This window comes from Chiloscyllium punctatum, chromosome 4, assembly GCF_047496795.1.
Source record: "Chiloscyllium punctatum isolate Juve2018m chromosome 4, sChiPun1.3, whole genome shotgun sequence".
Lineage (NCBI taxonomy): Eukaryota > Metazoa > Chordata > Chondrichthyes > Orectolobiformes > Hemiscylliidae > Chiloscyllium > Chiloscyllium punctatum.
In genome coordinates this window covers 12,801,208-12,820,010 of record NC_092742.1, presented here as the reverse complement: position 1 = coordinate 12,820,010, position 18,803 = coordinate 12,801,208, and the positions used below count along the sequence as shown (strand labels likewise).

The 18,803-nt window shown below is 44.9% G+C and overlaps 1 protein-coding gene across 5 annotated transcripts in view; it reads left to right on the top strand.

Annotated features, from left to right (window-relative positions):
* The window catches only part of tdp1 (tyrosyl-DNA phosphodiesterase 1), a 137,804-nt gene that overhangs the window by 60,620 nt on the left and 58,381 nt on the right, over window positions 1-18,803 (top strand). For all 5 annotated transcript variants that reach the window (XM_072568087.1, XM_072568083.1, XM_072568086.1 and 2 more), the window contains exon 13: window positions 12,754-12,861. In XM_072568087.1, the coding sequence (XP_072424188.1) occupies window positions 12,754-12,861 (108 nt within the window). The remainder of the gene's footprint in view (window positions 1-12,753; window positions 12,862-18,803) is intronic.

The window sequence follows — 18,803 nt, the reverse complement described above, 5'->3', positions numbered from 1 at the left end:
GTGGAACAGGCATGAGAGGCTGAAAGGCCTACTCCTGTTCCAATATTCTTCCTATGTTTCCCTTCCTAAGTGACCTCCTTCTTTTACACTTTATTTAAACCTACAGTCCAAAATTAGGATCATCTTATAAACTTAATAATTTTAGCACAACGTAACAAGTCACCAGCGTGCTGGGTGCAAGTCTTGATGAGATTGAATTTTCTGAATTGATGGCTGACCTGTGGCTAAATCCAACTAAAAATCAGCTATGCAGCAGTCCTCAATCACCAATTGGGTTTCCATGGATCGAGCTGCTTCTCCGTTGTCATGGAGACATGACCCTGTGGCGAACATATTTTCCACTTTTATCTTTGAGGATGGAAGTACTTTCTGTGATCTTATCAACATGAATTCTGAGTCTTCTCCTAATATTAGTCGAAGATTGTCTTTGAATAATGAACCCTTCCAAGTAAAGCTGTGTAATGTTCTTGAAGCATCCCCACAAATTATAATTGTAAGTCAGGCAAGATACTTCCAAAATTGTAACTTCCAAAATTGCTGGACCTTTAACCAGTACTAAATCTGACAACAAGATATGCAGCTTTTTACAGTCAAGATCCATCTTTTCTGCCAATCTTCCAATCTCTCAAATTCATGCAGCAGTGCTCTTGAAATCTCAGTGCACTGACAGAGGCCATTCAACCCATTGAGTCAGTGATAATTCTGAGAGACTTGTCAATTAATTGCATTCCCCCTTTTCATAGTCCTGAAAAATGTTTCCTTGTTGGGATTTGAACCCATACGCCTGCTATGTTGATGTGTGATTCTAGATTATTTGTCCGCTATGCCACAGCCTCCCCTGAATACATCGGAACAGAAGTAGGCCATTCAGCCCATCAGATCTGCCTCATTATTCAATGAGATCATGATTGATCTGATAACTCTCAAACTCCATTTTTCTGTCTCTTCCTCGTAACCCTTGGTTCCCTAAAAATTAAAAAATCTGTCTATTTCAGTCTCAAATATCCTTTGAAAAGGAAAAGTAAAATAGAGTGGCTTTGGGAGAGCGAGATTGATTTGGTGAGAAAGTGTTAAAGCCAACATGGGCTCAAGGGACCGAATGGCCACTGCAGTAGCAGGAGTAGACCACTTCACCCATTGAGTTTGCTCCATCATTTCAGTTCCACCAGAGCTGATCCCAGGTTTCAACTCCACTTTCCTGCCCACTCCTCATATCCCTCAATTTCCCAAAGAGACCAAAAATCTTGCCAGTCCTGCCGTAATTGGATCAGTCAGGACTATAATCACAGGAGTTTAGAAGAATAATGGAGCAGGGTGGGGGGGGGGGGGGGGGGGTGGGGAGTGGGGGGTGGGAGTGGGGGTGGTGGGGGGGAGAGGATTTCAATACAAAATTAAAAAATTCTAACTGGACCGGGTAAACGTAGGAAGGATATTCCCATTGACAGGGAACCAAGTGTTCCAGAACCAATGGTCATAGTCTAAGGAATGGACCAAGGTGGGCCATTTAAGACTGAGATGAGGAGAAATTTCTTCATTCAGAGAGTGGGGAGCTTGTGGATTTCTCTGCCAGTTGAGGCCAAAAGATTGAATTTTTCCAAGAAGGAGTTATATCTAGTTTTCAGGGCCAAAGGGATCACAGGTTATGGGATGAAGGTGGGAACAGGATATTGGGTTAGATGATCAGGTATGATAATATTGAATGTTGGAGCAGATTGGAATGTCCAATATGACCTATGCCTGCTCCTACTTTCTACGTTTCTATGAAGTGTATTCAAGTGATGGAGCACTCACAAACCTCTGTGGCAGAGATTCACAACCTAATTTCTCCCAATCTCAACTTTAAAGTATCAGGTGCCGTCCTAAGACTGTGCCTCCAGGTTTGAGATTCTCCAACCATTAAAAACAACCAGTGTCTCCCTAAATGCCATAGAGTCATAGAGCTATATAGCACAGAAACAGACCTTTCGGTCCAACTTGTCCATGCCGACCAGATATCTTAAATTAATCTAATCCCATTTGCCATAATTTGGCCCATATCCCTCTAAACCTTTTCCATTCATATACCCGCCCAGATGCCTTTTAAACGTTGTAACTGTACCCACTTCCACACCACTTCCTCTGCCAGCTCATTCCATACACACACGACCCCCTGCGTGAAAAAGGTACCTCTCTCTTTCCCCTTTCATCTTAAACCTATGCCCTCTAATTTTGGACTCCCCTACCCTGGGGAAAAGATCTTTGCTGTTCACCCTATCCATGCCCCTATTGATTTTACAAACCTCTATAAGCTCACTTCCGTCAATCTCTGATACTCCAGGGAAAACAGCCCCAGCCTATTCAGCCTTTCCCATAGTTTAAGCCCCTCCAACCCTGGCAACCTCCTTGTAAATCTTTTCCAAGCCCTGTCTAGTTTTGCAACATCTTTCCGATAGGAGGGAGACCAGAATTGAATGCAGTATTCTAAAACTGGTCTCACCAGTATCCTGGACAGCTGCAACATGACCTCCCAACTCCTATACTCAGTGCACTGGCCAATGAAAGCGCGTGTACCGGACGTTGTCTTCACCACCTTGTCTCCCCGTGACTCCACTTTCCTGCTTTCTAAACGTTTTCCAACTCTGGGAGTGGGGAGTGCAGCTCTGGGGACTATCCATCGCTGCCTCTGAGCTGGAAATTTCAACCTCACCTCCCTCCATCCCACCTGCCAACTTTGGGAAGTCCTGCTCTACCTTAATGTGTCCCTTCAGAATTTTCTGTGTTTCAATGAGATTGCCTCTTATCCTTCTAAACACCACAGAATATAGATCTCCTTTAATGACTTGATGAAAATAGGCAAGGATTTGGAAAAGTACAACGTAGAACATTTTGTGACAGGCTTTGCAATTGTCACTGTTGCTGACGTCATATTTGGCAATTTGACAGCAGAGCTCCCTAACAAATTGGCAAGGACAGAACAGAAAGAAATGCTTTCTCTGCAAAGCCATCGCCTTCTGTTTTTTTAACGCCCGATTAGGTTAATTGATAGAATTTCAATTCTCCAGCTGTGGTGCTGAGATTTGAAACTCAGTTCTCAGATCATTAAACCAGGTCAGTGTTTCCTTCAGTGGCCACACACACAGCAACACAGAACACCCCACCCTGGGCACACACAAAGCAGCCTCTTTACATCCACTGTGTGTGTGAGTGTGCACAGAAAATAGTGTAAATTGCCCAACCATCAACCCCACCCCCAAAACAAGGGTATTATTCAGGCCGGAAAATGTGTTGCTGGAAAAGCGCAGCAGGTCAGGCAGCTGATGCCCGAAACGTTGATTCTCCTGTTCCTTGGATGCTGCCTGACCTGCTGCGCTTTTCCAGCAACACATTTTAAGCTCTGATCTCCAGCATCTGCAGTCCTCACTTTCTCCTCGATTATTATTCAGGCCTATAGATTACTCATCTGGTAACATATCTGGTTCAGGCTACTGCATTGTGTTCGTAGAATCATAGAATCCCTATAGTATGGAAACAGGCCACCAAGTCCAACAAGTCCTCACCGACCGAAAAAAAATCTTTTTTGAAATATTGTATGGTCTCCTTTCCACCAGAAGGATGTTGTGAAATTTGAAAGGATTCAGAAAAGATTTACAAAGATGTTGCCAGGGTTGGAGGATTTGAGCTATAGGGAGAGGTTGAATAGGCTGGAGCTGTTTTCCCTGGAATGTCGGAGGCTGAGGGGTGACCTTATAGAGGTTTATAAAATCATGAGGGGAATGGATAGACTAAATAGATAAGGTCTGGTCAGCATGCATGAGTTGGACCGAAGGTCTATTTCAGTGCTGTACATCTTGATGACTCTAGGACCATAAGATGCAGGAGTTGAAACCATTGAGTTCACTTCATCATACAATGGAGTCATTGATCTGATCATCAATGATCTGATCATCATCAACTTCACTTTCCTGCCTTTTCCCTGTCACCCTCGATTCCCTTACTGATTAAAAATCTGTCTATCTCAGCCTTCAATATACTTCAGCCATAAAGAATTTCATAGATTCACTACTCTCTGAGAGAAAAAAACCCCTCTCCATCTGTATCTTAAATGTGCAACAATTTAGATTGAAATTATGCCCTCTAGTCCTAAATCCTTCAACATGGGATACAACATTCCTGCACCTCCCTATCAAGTCCTCAAGAATGCTCCACTACATGTCTTAACAAGGTCAGTCTCTCATCCTTCTAAATTCCACTGAGTACAAGCTCAACTTACTCAACCTGTCATTACCTGGCACTTGCCTAGAAAAATTTCACTCGACTGCCTCTAATGCTGGTATATCTTTCCTAAGGTAAGGGGCCCAAAACTGTTCACTGAACTCCAGCTGTGGTCTGACTAGTGCCTTGTACAGTCTTAGAAAAGCTCCCTACTTTTATACTTCAGTCCCTTTGAAATATATGCTGACATTCCTTTGGCCCTCTCTATTACTGACTGAACTTGGATGCTAGCCTTTTGTGATTCAGAGATGGGGACACTTCCCCTGCCCACCCCCCCAACTAAATTCCTCTGCTACATCGCTTTCTCCATTCAAATAATATTCAGCTCTTCCATTCTTCTTGCCTAAGTGCATAACCTCACATTTCCCACATTATTTTCCATCTGCCAAGTTTTTACTCACTCACTTGACCTATCTATATCCCTCTGTTGACTCTTTATGTCATCCTCACCATTTTCCTTCCCATAAACTTGGCGATAGTACATTCACTTCCTTCATCTTATTAATATGCTGCTAGGGCATGAAGTGTGGACGAGACTCGGTTCAACGATGATGTTGCTTCACACTGTGACTGCCTGGATTCTATAAAAGAATTGCCCATTGTGTTCAGGGATGTGTAGGTTAGGTACATTAGTCAGGGAAATGTAGAGCAATAAGGAGGGGAGGTGGGTGTGGGTGTGGGTGGGATGCTCTTAAAGTCATAGTCATAGAGCTGTACAGCTTGGAAACAGACCGTTCGGTCCAACTCATCCATGCCGACCAGATATCTTAACCTAATCTAGACCCGTTTGCGAGCACCCAGCCCATATCCCTCTAAACCCTTCCTATTCATATAACCATCCAGATACCTTTTAAATGCTGTAATTGTACTAGCCTCCATCACTTCCTCTGGCAGCTCATTCCATCACACACTACCCTCTGCATGAAAAAGATGCTCATTAGGTCCCTTGTATATCTTGCCCCTTTCACCCTAAACCTCTAGTTTTGGACTCACCCACGCCAGGGAAAATACTTTGTCTATTTATCCAATCCATGACCCTCATGATTTTATAAACCTCTATAAGGTCACCCCTCAGCCTCCGACGGTCCAAAGAAACAGCCTGTTCAGCCTCTCCCTGTAGCTCAAATCCTCCAACCCCTGGCAACACCCTTATAAATCTGTTCTGAACCCTTTCAAGTTTCACAACATCACCATGACCTCCCAACTCGTATACTCAATGCACTGACCAATACAGATAAGCATTACTAAAAGCTCTTGATGCATGAAAGGTACTGGATGGACAAAAGAAGCAACCCCTGGGTGATACCCTGCACTCTTCCCCAATCCTCAGAACACAGTCATACATTCAGCCCCTCTGACCTGCTGAACCACAGGCTTGCAGTCCCTTAGGTATAGATGAAGGGGTGATTGAATTGACATGTTATGGTGATTGAAACCATTGTGAGGGTAAATAAATAGAAACTATTCATCCTCAGGGGTGTTTCAGACAAGGTAACCTAACATTAAAATGAGAGCTGGGCCATGCAAAAAGTAATTCCCTTCATGTCTACTGGAAAGTGTGCTTGAAACATTAATTCTTGTTGCTGTCCCCATGAATATTGCCAAGGGCTCTGTTTTTAATGTCTAGTCCCCAGCATCAGCAGCATTTTACTTTTACTCGTTCCAGTGAAAGTCTGGTGCTCACTTGGACCGAAAGATCATAAGAACAGGGGGAACTAGCCGTTTGGATACAGAACTGGCTCAAAGGTAGAAGACAGAGGGTGGTGGTGGAGGGTTGTGTTTCAGACTGGAGGCCTGTGATCAGTGGAGTGCCACAAGGATCGGTGCTGGGTCCTCTGCTTTTCGTCATTTATACAAATGATTTGGATGTGAACGTAAGGGGTATACACGTAGTTAGTAAGTTTGCAGATGACACCAAAATTGGAGGTGTAGTGGACAGCAAAGAAAGTTACCTCAGATTACAGTGGGATCTTGATCAGATGGGCCAATGGGCTGAGGAGTGGCAGATGGAGTTTAATTCAGATAAATGTGAGGTTCTGCATTTTGGAAAAGCAAATCTCAGCAGGATTTATCCACTTATTGGTAAGGTCCTAGGGAGTGTTGCTGAACAAAGAGACCTTCGAGTGCAGGTTCATAGCTCCTTGAAAGTGGAGTCGCAGGTAGATAAATTAGTGAAGAAGGTGTTTGGTATGTTTTCCTTTATTGGTCAGAGTATTAAGTATAGGAGTTTGGAGGTCATGTTGCGGCTGTACAGGACATCGGTTAGGCCACTGTTGGAATATTGCGTGCAATTCTGGTTTCCTTCCTATCAGAAGGATGTTGTGAAACTTGAAAGGGTTCAGAAAAGATTTACAAGGGTGTTGCCAGGGTTGGAGGATTTGAGCTATAGGGAGAGGCTGAACAGGCTGGGGCTGTTTTCCCTGGAGCGTCGGAGGTTGAGGGGTGACCTTATAGAGGTTTATAAAATCTTGAAGGGCATGGATAGGGTAAATAGACAAAGTCTTTTCCCTAGGGTGGGGGGAGTTCAGAACTAGAGGCCATAGATTTAGGGGGAGAGGGGAAAGATATAAAAGAGACCTAAGGGGCAACTTTTTCACACAGGGTGGTGCATGTATGGAATGAGCTGCCAGAGGAAGTGGTGGAGGCTGGTACAATTACAACATTTAAAAGGCATTTGGATGGGTATATGAATAGGAAGGGGTTGGAGGGATATGGGCTGGGTGCTGGCAAGTGGGACGAGATTAGGTTAGGATATCTAGTTGGCATGGGCGAGTTGGACCGAAGGGTCTGTTTCCGTGCTGTACATCTCTATGACTCTTAAGTAGGAACAGGAGTAGACCAGAAGACATAGGAGCAGAAATTAGGCCATTTAGTCCATCAAGTCCACCCCACCATTCGATCGTGGCTGATAAGTTTCTTAACCCCGTTCTTCCGCTTTCTCCACGTAACCCTTAACCCCCATTTGGCCCCTCAAGTCTCCACTATTCAATAGGATCATGACTGATCTGACACTCCTCACATCCACTTTCCTGCCCTTTCCCTGTGAGCCTTGATTCCCTGACTGATCAAGAAGCCATCTCTCTCAGCCTTAAAATATACAATAAATATGCCCCCTCAGCTCTCTGTGCAAGGAGCTCCAAAAACTCTCAATCCTTTGAGAGGAGAGATTCCTCTTCTTCTCAGCCATAAATTGGCACCACTTTATTCTCAGACTATGCCCTCTGGTCGCAGACTGTCCCACAAGGGGAAACACCCTCTCAGCATTTACCCTGTCAAGCCCCTTAAGAATCTTGTATGAGTATCTTGTACCCTTACCCAATCCAAACCTGTTTAGCCTTTGCTCCAACCCAGGGATTGTCCTCGTGAACCTTCTCTGAATTGCTTCCAATGAAATTATGTCTTTCCTTGCGCAAAATGCCGCTGAGAGACCGAGGGCGAATTGAAAATGTCAAAACTGAGATTGGGAGATTTTTAAAATTTATTTAGCAAGACCTACCACCTTCTAAAGGGCAACTAGGGATGGGCAGAACCAGCCTGCAATGCCCACGTCCCATGAATGAATAAAAGAACTCTGCCTTTTGCATGTTTGTTTGAGGGATAAACATTGATCAGGATCTTGGAGGTCAGTACTCTTTCAAATACATAGAAACACAGAAGAAGGGAGCAGGAGGAGGCCATTCGACCCATTTAAGCCTGCGCCACCATTTATCACATTCAAGGCTGATCGTTCAATTCAGTGGCCTAATCCTGCTTTCACCCCATTACCTTTGATCCCATTCACCCCAAGTGCTATATCTAGCTGTATCTTGAGTACATTCAATGTTTTGGCACCGACTATGTCCTGTGGTACTGAATTCCACAGGCTCACCACTGTGAAGAATTGTCTCCCCATCTCCCTCCTAAATGGTTTACCCTGAATCCTCAGACTGTGACCCCTGGTTCAGGACATGCCCACCATCCTCCCTGCATCTACCTTGTCTAGTCCTGTGATAATTTTATAAGTCTCTATGAGACCCCCTCCCCTTCATTCGTCTGAACTCCAGTGAAAACAATCCTAACCTAGTCAATCCCTCCTCATACGTCAGTCCGCCGTTCCCGGTAAACCTTTGCTACACTCCCCGAGAGCAAGAGCATCCTTCCTCAGAAAAGGAGACCAAGACTGCATACAATATTCTAGGTGTGGCTTCACCAAGGCCCAGTATAACTGCATCAACACATCCCTGTTCCTGTACTCGAAACCTCTTGCAATGAAGGCCACAATACATAGAACATAGAACAGTACAGTACAGGACAGGCCCTTCGGCCCTCAATGTTGCGCTGACCTGTGAACTAATCTAAGCCCATCACTCTACACTATCCCATCATCATTCCGTATGCTTATCCAAGGATTGTTTAAATCTCCCTAATGTGGCTGCGTTAACTACATTGGTAGGTAGGGCATTCCACGCCCTTACCACTCTCTGCGTAAAGAACCTGCCTCTGACATCTGTCTTAAATCTAACACATCTCAATTGTATCAAATCCCTTTTAGCCTTCTTCTCTCTGATGAGAACAGACCCAAATCCCTCAGCCTTTCCTCATAAGACCTTTGCATAGGACCAGGCAACATCCTGGTAAATTTCCTCTGCACCTTTTCCAATGCTTCCACATTCTCCCTCTAATGGGGCGACCAGAACTGTACACAATATTCCAAGTGAGGCCGCACTAGCATTTTGTACAGTTGCAGCATGACATCACGGCTCCGGAACTCAATCCCTCTACCAATAAAACCTAACACACCATATGCCTTCTTAACAGCACTATCAACCTGGGTGGCAACTTTCAGGGATCTATGTACATGGACACCAAGATCCCTCTGCACATCCACACTACCAAGAATCTTTCCATTGACCCAGTATTCTGCCTTCCTGTTATTCTTCCCAAAGTGAATCACCTCACATTTATCTGCAATGAACTCCATTTGCCACCTCTCAGCCCAATTCTGCAGTTTATCCAAGTCCCCCTGCAACCTGTAACGTTCTTCCACACTGTCCACCATTTCACAGACTTTAGTGTCATCTGCAAACTTACTAACCCATCCACCTATGCCTGCATTTCAGTCATTTATAAAAATGACAAACAGCAGTGGTCCCAAATCAGATCCTTGTGGCACACACTAGTAACCGGACTCCAGGCTGAATATTTTCCATCAACCACCACTCGCTGCATTCTTACAGAAAGCCCGTTTCTAATCCAAACTGCTAAATCACCCTCAATTCCATGCCTCTGCATTTTCTCCTAAAGCCTACCATGTGGAACCTTATCAAAGTTTTACTGAAGTCCATGTAAACCATGTCAACTGTTCTACCCTCATTCACATGCTTGGTCACCTTCTCAAAAAACTCAGTGAAGTTTGTGAGACATGACCTGCCCTTGACAAAACCATGTTGACTCTCTGCAATCAAATTGTTGCTTGCTAGATGATTATAAATCCTATCTCTTATAATCCTTTCCAAAACTTTTCCTACAATAGACATAAGGCTCACTGGTCAGTAATTACCTGGGTCATCTCTGCTGCCCTTCTTGAACAAGGACCCAACATTTGCAAAACCTGCAGTCCTCTGCAGCTAAACCCCCCCCCGTAGGCAATGACGACTCAAAGATCAAAGAACAAGGCCAAAGGCTCCACCATCTCCTCCCTAACTTCCCAGAGAATCCTCAGATAAATCCCATCTGGCTCAGGGGGTTTATCTACTTTCACACCTTCTAGAATTGATAACTCCTCCTCTTACTAACCACGATCTTTTCTAGTCTAATAGCTCGTATCTCATTCTTCTCTACAATATTCTCCTTTTCCTGAGTGAAAACCGATGAGAAATGTTCATTTCGCATCTCTCCGATCTCCACAGGGTCCACACACAACTTCCCACTTCTGTCTTTGACTAGCTCTATTCCTACCCTCCTCATCCTTTTATTCCTCACATACCTATAGAAAGCTTTAGGGTTCTCCTTTATTCTACCTGCTAAAAACTGCTCATGTCCTCTCTTTGCTCCTCTTAACTCTCTCCTTAAATCCTTCCTAGCTAATTTGTAACTCTCCATCGCGACATCTGAACCACCTTGTCTCAATGTCACATAAGCTTCCTGCTTCCACTTTACAAGAGATACAATTTCTTTAGTAAACCACGGTTCCCTTACCTTATCACTTCCTCCCTGCCTGACAGGGACATACCTATCAAGGGCATGCAATATCTGTTCCTTAAACCAGCTCCACATTTTGATTGTCCCCATCCCCTGCATTTTGCTACCCCATTCCATGCCTCCTACGTCTTGCCTAATTGCATTATAATTGCCCTTGCCCCATCGATAACTCTTGACCTGTGGCATGTACCTATCCCTTTCCATCGCTAAACTAAACATCACCAAATTATAGTCACTCTCTCCAAAGTGCTCACCTACAACTAAATCAAACACCTGGTCTGGTTCATTACCAACTACTAGATACCATTTGCCTTCTTTACCACCTGCTGCACCTCAGTGAGTGGTGCACAAGGACACCCAGGTCCTTTCAACTTTCATCCCCATCATCTTGCAGGCAGAAAGATCCTTGGATTACAATCTCCTCCAAAATATAGTACCTCTGACTGTGCAGTACTCCTTCAGTGCTGCCTTGAGTCACCTTTGATATTTGCCTCAGAGTGAGACTTGAACTCTCAACCTTCTATTTGCGGGTGAGTATGTGCTACCAGCAGCTTCATTGCACTCTACAAATGCAAGCTTATAATTTCAACACCCTGGCTTGGTATCATAGGAGTAAAGGATTGCCCATTTTGCTCCTGTTTCTTCCTAGATTGTAGCCCTTCCAACTGTGGTGACCTCTGCCTCTCACACCCAAGTTCTTAATACAATCAGTGGGAATAAGCAGGTCAGCAGAAACCATGTGCATGCATATCACCCTGACTGTGGCACAGTGGTCCCTGGTCCCCACTATGGGCACAGCAGCCCTACACCACCCCTCACAACCCCCTGTCAACATCCACACCCCCTCAAGCCCTGACTTGTGCACAGTGAGACCTGGTTATTAAAGTCCTGATGAACCCTCCACTGTCCTAGGCCCCAGTGTAAGCTAGCCATCTTGCGTTACATGGCCCAGTCAGTCACAGCCACTCACAGCTCCACCTGGGACTAGGAAACAAGCAATCCCAGGAATAGGATCATTAGCTGGGAGAGAGCAGAGCAATAAAATGAAAAAGTCGCCTGGTCTCAGCCTGGTAAATCTTCACCCAGCTGCAGAGTTAATGGAAAGGTAATTGTTTTATTGACTTGTCAGAAGTAGAGTTATAAATTTAATATGATGGGTCAGTGCCACACTCCAATCCATCTTTTGTAATGTCAAATCAAACAGAGAGTTTGGGGACATGAGCAGATGGCACCTTTGACAAGTTGTTCTGACTCACTGTTTGATTGAGGGTGTCAACAATACTAATGAGTTCACTGTCTCGGGCACAAAACATAAGTGTCCTTTGCCAGGAGCCAGAGCCATTTCTTGCAGGTGGACATCCATAAAACAATGATGTCAAGTTGCATTCTTGTCCATTAGAACCTCTTATTGGACACCGTCTTCTGTAGCTCTTAGTTGGAAGGATGATCAGGTGGATGATATTGAATAACAGAGGCAGGAGGGAGCAGTCACTACCCTTTGGGAAGGGATGTGGAGGTGGTGAAGGCTGTTTTACAGAATGCTTCCTATTGCCTACCAGTTGCTTCAGTTTTATTGGTCTGAATTGATTAATTGTTGTCAAATGTATCTAAGTACAGTGAAAAGTTTTGTTTTGTGTGCAGTACAGACAGATCATAGCCACAAGGACATACAGATTACAGGGTGATTGAACAGAGCAAGAAGTCATAAAATTTCTACAGTGTGGAAACAGGCCGTTCGGCCCAACAGGTCCGAAAAATAACACAGCCAGATCTATCCCCCCACACTGACCAATACACCTAACCTACACATCCCTGAACACTTCAGGCAATTTAGTTTGGCCAGTTCACCTAACCTGCACATCTTTGGATGAGGCATGCAGGATTACAGCTGCACAGGTGCACAAAGCAAACTCAACATTAGATTTGAAATTTGAGAGGTCCATTCAGCAGTCTAATAACAGCAGGGAAGCAGCTGTTCGTGAACCTGCTGGTATGTGTGTTTAAGCTTCTGTATCTTCTGCCTGATGGAAGAAGTTAGAAGAGAGCATTATCGGGGTGGAAGGGGTTTTTGACGATGTTGGCAGCCTTTACACATCAATGGGAAGTATAGTTGGAGTCCATGGATGGGAGGTTGGCTTTTGTGATGGTCTCATGACAAGTTCTGATGGGGCTGGATGGTCTGCTCCTGTGCTGTCGGTTCCTCTAATTCCTCTCGAGCGTCCGTGGTGGGCCGGGGTCTGTGGCTCTGAGTGGGTTTGTATTCGTGTGGCTGGGTGGACAGTGGGCTGACTGATCTTACTGTTGTGCGTCTCCCCCACACAGTCGATGGTCTGCAGAGGTCACAGGTCGAAGCCGTGCCATGCCACACATCAAAACGTACATGAGGGCTTCCCCGGACTTCGGAGAGCTTGCGTGGTTTGTTGTCACGAGGTGAGTGGGGTTTCCAGTCCCCGTTATTGCTGCTCTGGTGGAGCAGTGTTTCTGTTGGTCACGTGTACCTAAGTATAGTGAAAGGTTTTGTTTTGCGTGTATTATAGTATTTTGATAGTATTCTCGCCTCGCAGTGGGAAGGGGCCAGATTAGAAAAACCTGCAGATCCTGGAAATTTGAAATAAAAACAGAAATTGCTGGAGAAACTCAGCAGGTGTGGAGGGAGATGCAGAGTTAATGTTTCGAGGCCAATTTTGACTCTTTTGTGGAATGTGGGAGAACTCCCAGCTTTTTCTCAAGTGAGATCCTTTAACTCCACCTGAGCAGGCAGATGGGACAGTGCAGTCTAATGCCTGCTGAAGGATGGCAGCTCCAACAGTGACGTGGAGGTGCCGGGGTTGGACTGGGATGGACAGGGTCAGAAGTCACAAGCAGTGCACCTGACAACGGGGCTATGCTCCGAAAGCTTGTGATTTCTAATAAACCTGTTGGACTATAACCTGGTGTTGTGTGACTTCTGACCTCCAACGGTGTGGAAGGGTCAGCCTCGGTTCACATCTTAGCGTGAGTCTCGAGCCCACACTTTGGTGAGTCAGAGGCAAGAGTGCTCCCAACTGAGCCATGCCTCCAAATGTGCAATCACACTCCAGGCTACCTGCTTCATTCCACGTGCTCCTTGCCAGTTGCTGTCTTTGTCCACGATTGTTGAGTTATTGAGAATGTGTTCCTGTGTTTGCCTGGCTTTGTCTTCCAATATAACCCACTTGCTTATTGTGTCTTCTCGATGAAAGTGAGGGGTCACTATCTGAGTTGCTGAGTACAATCAATGAAATCAATAAAGGTAACGTCACCGTAGACCCAGAGGGCTGCTCTCTCATGAGAGAGGGAGGTGTCTGAGGGTCACCATGCCTCAGGTGAGGAGAAAGGTTGGGAAGGAGAGTCCTTCGTGGTTACCTCAGATGGTGCGGGGATTGAACCCCTGCTCTCGGCATCAGTGTATATCACAAATCAGCTGTCCAGCCAGCTGAGCTGACCCTAACTACTTGTGATGTGACTGATGGCTCATCGACTGGCTGTTCTTGGAACCAAATGCTGCCTTTAATTCGTTGCAGGTGTATGTGAGATAACTAACCACATCAGAAAGATTGAACAAGCTTAAAACTAATTTCTCCAGAAGAGAGAAGGCTGAGCCTGATGAAGGCATTTAAAATTATGAAAAGATTAGAAAGGGTAGGCATGCTGAAGGGATTTTCCATCTTTGTGGAAATTTATAAATGAGGGCTATCACCAATTGCCCTTCAGAAGTTGGTGCTGAGCTGCCTTCTAGAACTTCTACAGTCCATTTCATGTAGGAACACCCATAGTGCTGATCGTGAGGGATTCTAGGACCTTAGTCCAGTGTCAGCCAAGACTCAGAGATGTCATCACTAATAAATGCAAAGGAGTGTGTCTACCTCGAGACTGAGATCACTGGCACAAGGAATAATTGATGTGAATCATTTGGATGTATAGAAGGGGAATCAGACTAAACACACGAGGAAAAATGGAATAGGAGGTCATGCTGGTGGTCTGAGAAAAATTAGAGAGTGGGAACAGCTCTTGTGGAGCATAAATATCAGCGTGGAGCTTTGGGCCGAATGGCCTGTTTCTGTACACGCCCTTCAGGAAAGATTGCAAGAAGTAGAAGCCAGAGTGGGCCATTCAGCCCTGCTCTGTTATTCCAGAAGAGCAACTCTGATCTGACTGTGCTGTCAACTCCACTCTCTTGCCTGCTACACCTTAACACTGTGGGACTATTGGTCTGACCAGCGTGTGAGTCACTTTTTTTTTATCATTCATTGTTATGGATGCCGCTAATGAGCCCAGCACTTTTTGTCCATTCCTTCTTGAATTGTTATGTTTCCAAGTTTACACAGCACTTTACTTTATGAGTACTTTATGAAAGCTGTGTAAACTTTAAGATTTAAGGGGTGACCTAATTAAGATGACTAAAAGAATTATAAATATTCAGTAGAGAGCAACTGCTGTCTCCAGTAGGGGAAGGGAGCAGGTAAACCAGAACAAAGGAGGCTTTATTTTAAAACATGAGTTAGGCTATGCTAAGGTAATCTCAGAGAGAACATCTTCAGAGAAAAGTTAACGGAAATTTAGAACCTTACCCCGATAGCATATCATTGAGGCTGGAGGATGGTGGAGGGTCCAGTTGAAAATTTCATAACTCAGATTAGTAGGTTTTAATTGTGCAAAGGTATTCCTGGGCGCAGATCCATGGCAGGTCGATGGAGGGTGAGCATGACAGTCAATATAGCTTCCTTCTGTACTTCTGAGAGTCAAAGTAGATATCAGCCATGATCTAATTGAGTTTGAGTTTGATTTATTGTTAAATGCACAGAGATACAGTGAAAACTGTTGTTTTACATGCTGTACAGGCTAATCGTACTTTCTCAAGGGCATCAGGGTAGCAGAACAGAGTGCAGAGTGTTACAGCAGCAGGGAATGTGCAGAGAGAGATCAGAATGAACACATCTCTGTGACATCTCTATTTGAGAAGTCAGTTCAAAAGTCTGGTAACAGCGAGGAAGAAGCTGTTCTCGAATCTGTTCAAATGTGTATTCAAACTTCTATTTTGTCTGCCCGGTGAAAGAGAGTATAACCGGAGTGGGAGGATTATGTTGGTCGTTTCCTGAGGCAGCAGGAAATGCAGATGGAGTCAGTGGATGGAAGGCTGGTTTAGGTGATGGACTGGGCTGTGTTCATGACAGTGGACAAGCTTGAGGGGCTGAGTAGCCTGCATCACCCATAATGACCACCAATGTGATCTTTCAAGCCACAGCATTGTAAAAAAAAGTCCAGCAGAGGGTTAATGAGAAAGTTGTGTGGGCTGTGTTGTGTGGCCTGTATGACAGAGGGAGAGATAAGTCTCGTTACTTCAGTTGTTTTGAAATCTCCAAGTGTTGATTAGGTCGTGAGTACTTGCTGTTATTACTAACTCTCTCTCAGCGCCATTGACATGTTGTAGAAAATGTTCCATTTCTTAGATTACAGGTCACAGGCTCCGAAAACTGCAGCTGCTTCTGATTGTCTGAAGCTGATTTCATTTGCTGTATCAAAGAAACAGAGATATAGCAGAGAATTCTAATTCAAAGCTCAAAAACTGATCAAAACTTATTATAATCGCTCACTAACTCAACAGAAAAAGTAGCACTCAAGACAATGCTGCCCCTTCAATACACACTGGGCTCACAAAAGCCTCTTGACAACCCATCTTGTGAAACTCTTTGTGGAAAGGTTTTGTGGAAAAGATCCTGTTTCCAGTTGGCTACAAGTAATGAAGAAGATTAATGAAGGCTGAAAGGTGGACGTGATCTATATGGACTTCAATAAGGCATTCAACAAGGTTCCTCATGTAGACTGGTTAGCAATGTTAGATCTCATGGAATACAGGGAGAACAAGCCATTTGGATACAGGACTGTCTGGAAGGTAGAAAACAAAGGGTGGTGGTGGAGGGTTGTTTTTCAGACTGGTGGCCTGTGACCAGTGGAGTGTCACAAGGTGTTGGGTCCATACTTTTCATCATTTATATAAATGATTTGGATGTGAATCTAGGAGGTGTGATTAGTAAGTTTGCAGATGACACCAAAATTGGAGGTGTAGTGGACAACAAAGGATCAGAGTATAATGATCCTTGATCAGATGGGCCAATGGGCTGAGGAGTGGCAGATGGAGTTTAATTTAGATAAATGCAAGGTGCTGCATTTTGGGAAAGCAAATCAGGGTATGACTTATACACTTAATGGTAATGTCCTGGGGAGTGTTGCTGAACAAAGGCACCTTGGAGTAGAGGTTCATAGCTCCTTGAAAGTGTAGTTGCAGGTAGATAGGATAGTGAAAGAGAAGTTTGGTATGCTTCTCTTTATAGGTCTGTGCACTGAGTACAGGAGTTGGGAGGTAATGTTGCAGTTGTACAGGACATTGGTTCGGCCACTTTTGGAATACTGTGTGCAATTCTGGTCTCTCTGCTATAGGAAGGATGCTGTGAAACCTGAAAGGGTTCAGAAAAATTTTACAAGGATGTTGCCAGGGTTGGAGGATTTGAGCTAAAGGGAAAGGCTGAATAGGCTGGGGCTATCTTTCCTGGAACATCGGAGGCTGAGGGGTGACTCATAGAAGTTTATAAAATCATGAGGGGCGTGGATAAGTTAAATAGACAAAGTCTTTTCCCTGGGGTGGGGGAGTCCACAACTATGGGGCATAGGTTTACAGTGAGAGAGGAAAGATATAAAAGAGACCTAAGGGCCAACATTTTCACACAGAGGGTGGTGCATGCCAAAGAAATTGGTGGAAGCTGGTACAATTACAAAACTTAAAAGGCTTCTGGATGAGTATATGAATAGGAAGGATTTAGGGAGATGTGCCTGAAACCATCTGTGCTGCCTCTTACTTACCCCCTCCACAATGGCCTGTTAAACCTACCTGCTGCTTGCCCCTCCATCTTGATGACCTGTCCGGAGCAGCCTTCCTGCGCTGGTTCCACCATCAGAAATCCTTCAGACCATCAGAAATCCTTCAGACCGAGGTACGGGTAACACAGGAAAGCATTCACGAGTTCCTTGTGAGAAACATGGCAAGAGTGGTCCTCGCTGGACAGGTTTTACTCTACCTCTCTCTCTCTCTCTGTGTCTCTATCTCTCTCTCTGTCTCTGTCTGTCTGTCTCTCTGTCTCTGTCTCTGTCTCTCTCTCCCCCACCTCTCTCTCTCTCTCTCTCTCTCTCTTTCTCTCCCTCTCTTTCCCTCCCCTTTTCCCCACCCAACCTCCATCTATGGAGCCTCAGTATGAACCCTTTGTACACGTGTGGAGAGGCACAATGCTACACGTTGCTGAGGAGCACTGACTTAATGACTGGCTAACCACAAGGCACATGAATAGGAAAGGTTTAGCGGGATGTGGGTCAAACGCAGGCAGATGAGACTAGCTTAGTTTGGGAAGCCTGATCAGCGTGGACGGGCTGAACCAAAGGAGCTGTTTCCGTACGGTGTGACTCTCGTAAGACTCCATCTCAACAAATTAGGAGAAAATCACTTAGTTTTAAGAATTTGCATTTGTCAAATAAACAAATAAGGTTGTGGTGTTGTTTGAAGGATGAATATTGGCCAGGATAACAGGGAGAACCACCTGGTTTTTTTCTGAAGTAATATTGTGGGAACACTTACATCCACTTGCTCGGTGGTAACCAGGTTTCAAATGAGTGTGTTGGTGCTGAGCTGCACCACTCATTGCTGTGAGTCTGACTTTAGATCTTTCTAACAGTAAAAGGCTGTCCGTGTGAGAAACACATGGTACGTGTATGGAATGAGCTGCCAAAGGAAGTGGTGGAGTCTGGTACAATTGCAACATTTAAGAGGGACTTGGATGGATATATGAATAGGAAGGGTTTGGAGGTATATGGGCAGGGTGCTGGCAGGTGGGACTAGATTGGGTTGGGATATCTGGTCGGCATGGACGAGTTCAACCGAAGGGTCTGTTTCCATGCTGTACATCTCTATGACTGTCAAAGCAGAAGCCTTAGTTTGGTACCCAGGTGTTGGCAGGGCAGAGCCAGCAATTGGTTTCTCTGGGCTCCTCAGGACTGCTTTAAACCTCTGTCCGTTTCTGGTTGCTCGCTGTAATGATTGGTGTGCCCTGCCACTGACTCCGATCTGGTAGGTATTAAAATGCTGATTCTCAAAGCAGATCTAATCAATTGGGCCGTCCTCACCGTTCAAGCAGGTGCTTGAAGCGATGGAAAGTGAAATGAGGTTGCCAAGCAGGATAGCTGAACAGGGAGCTCAACACATTAACTCTCTTACTCATTTCATGTTCTGTGAGAGTCAATCTCCATCACAGTCATCAATAGGTGAGTGTACTGTTGAGCTGACAGCCCGATCTCTGGGAGCATAACTA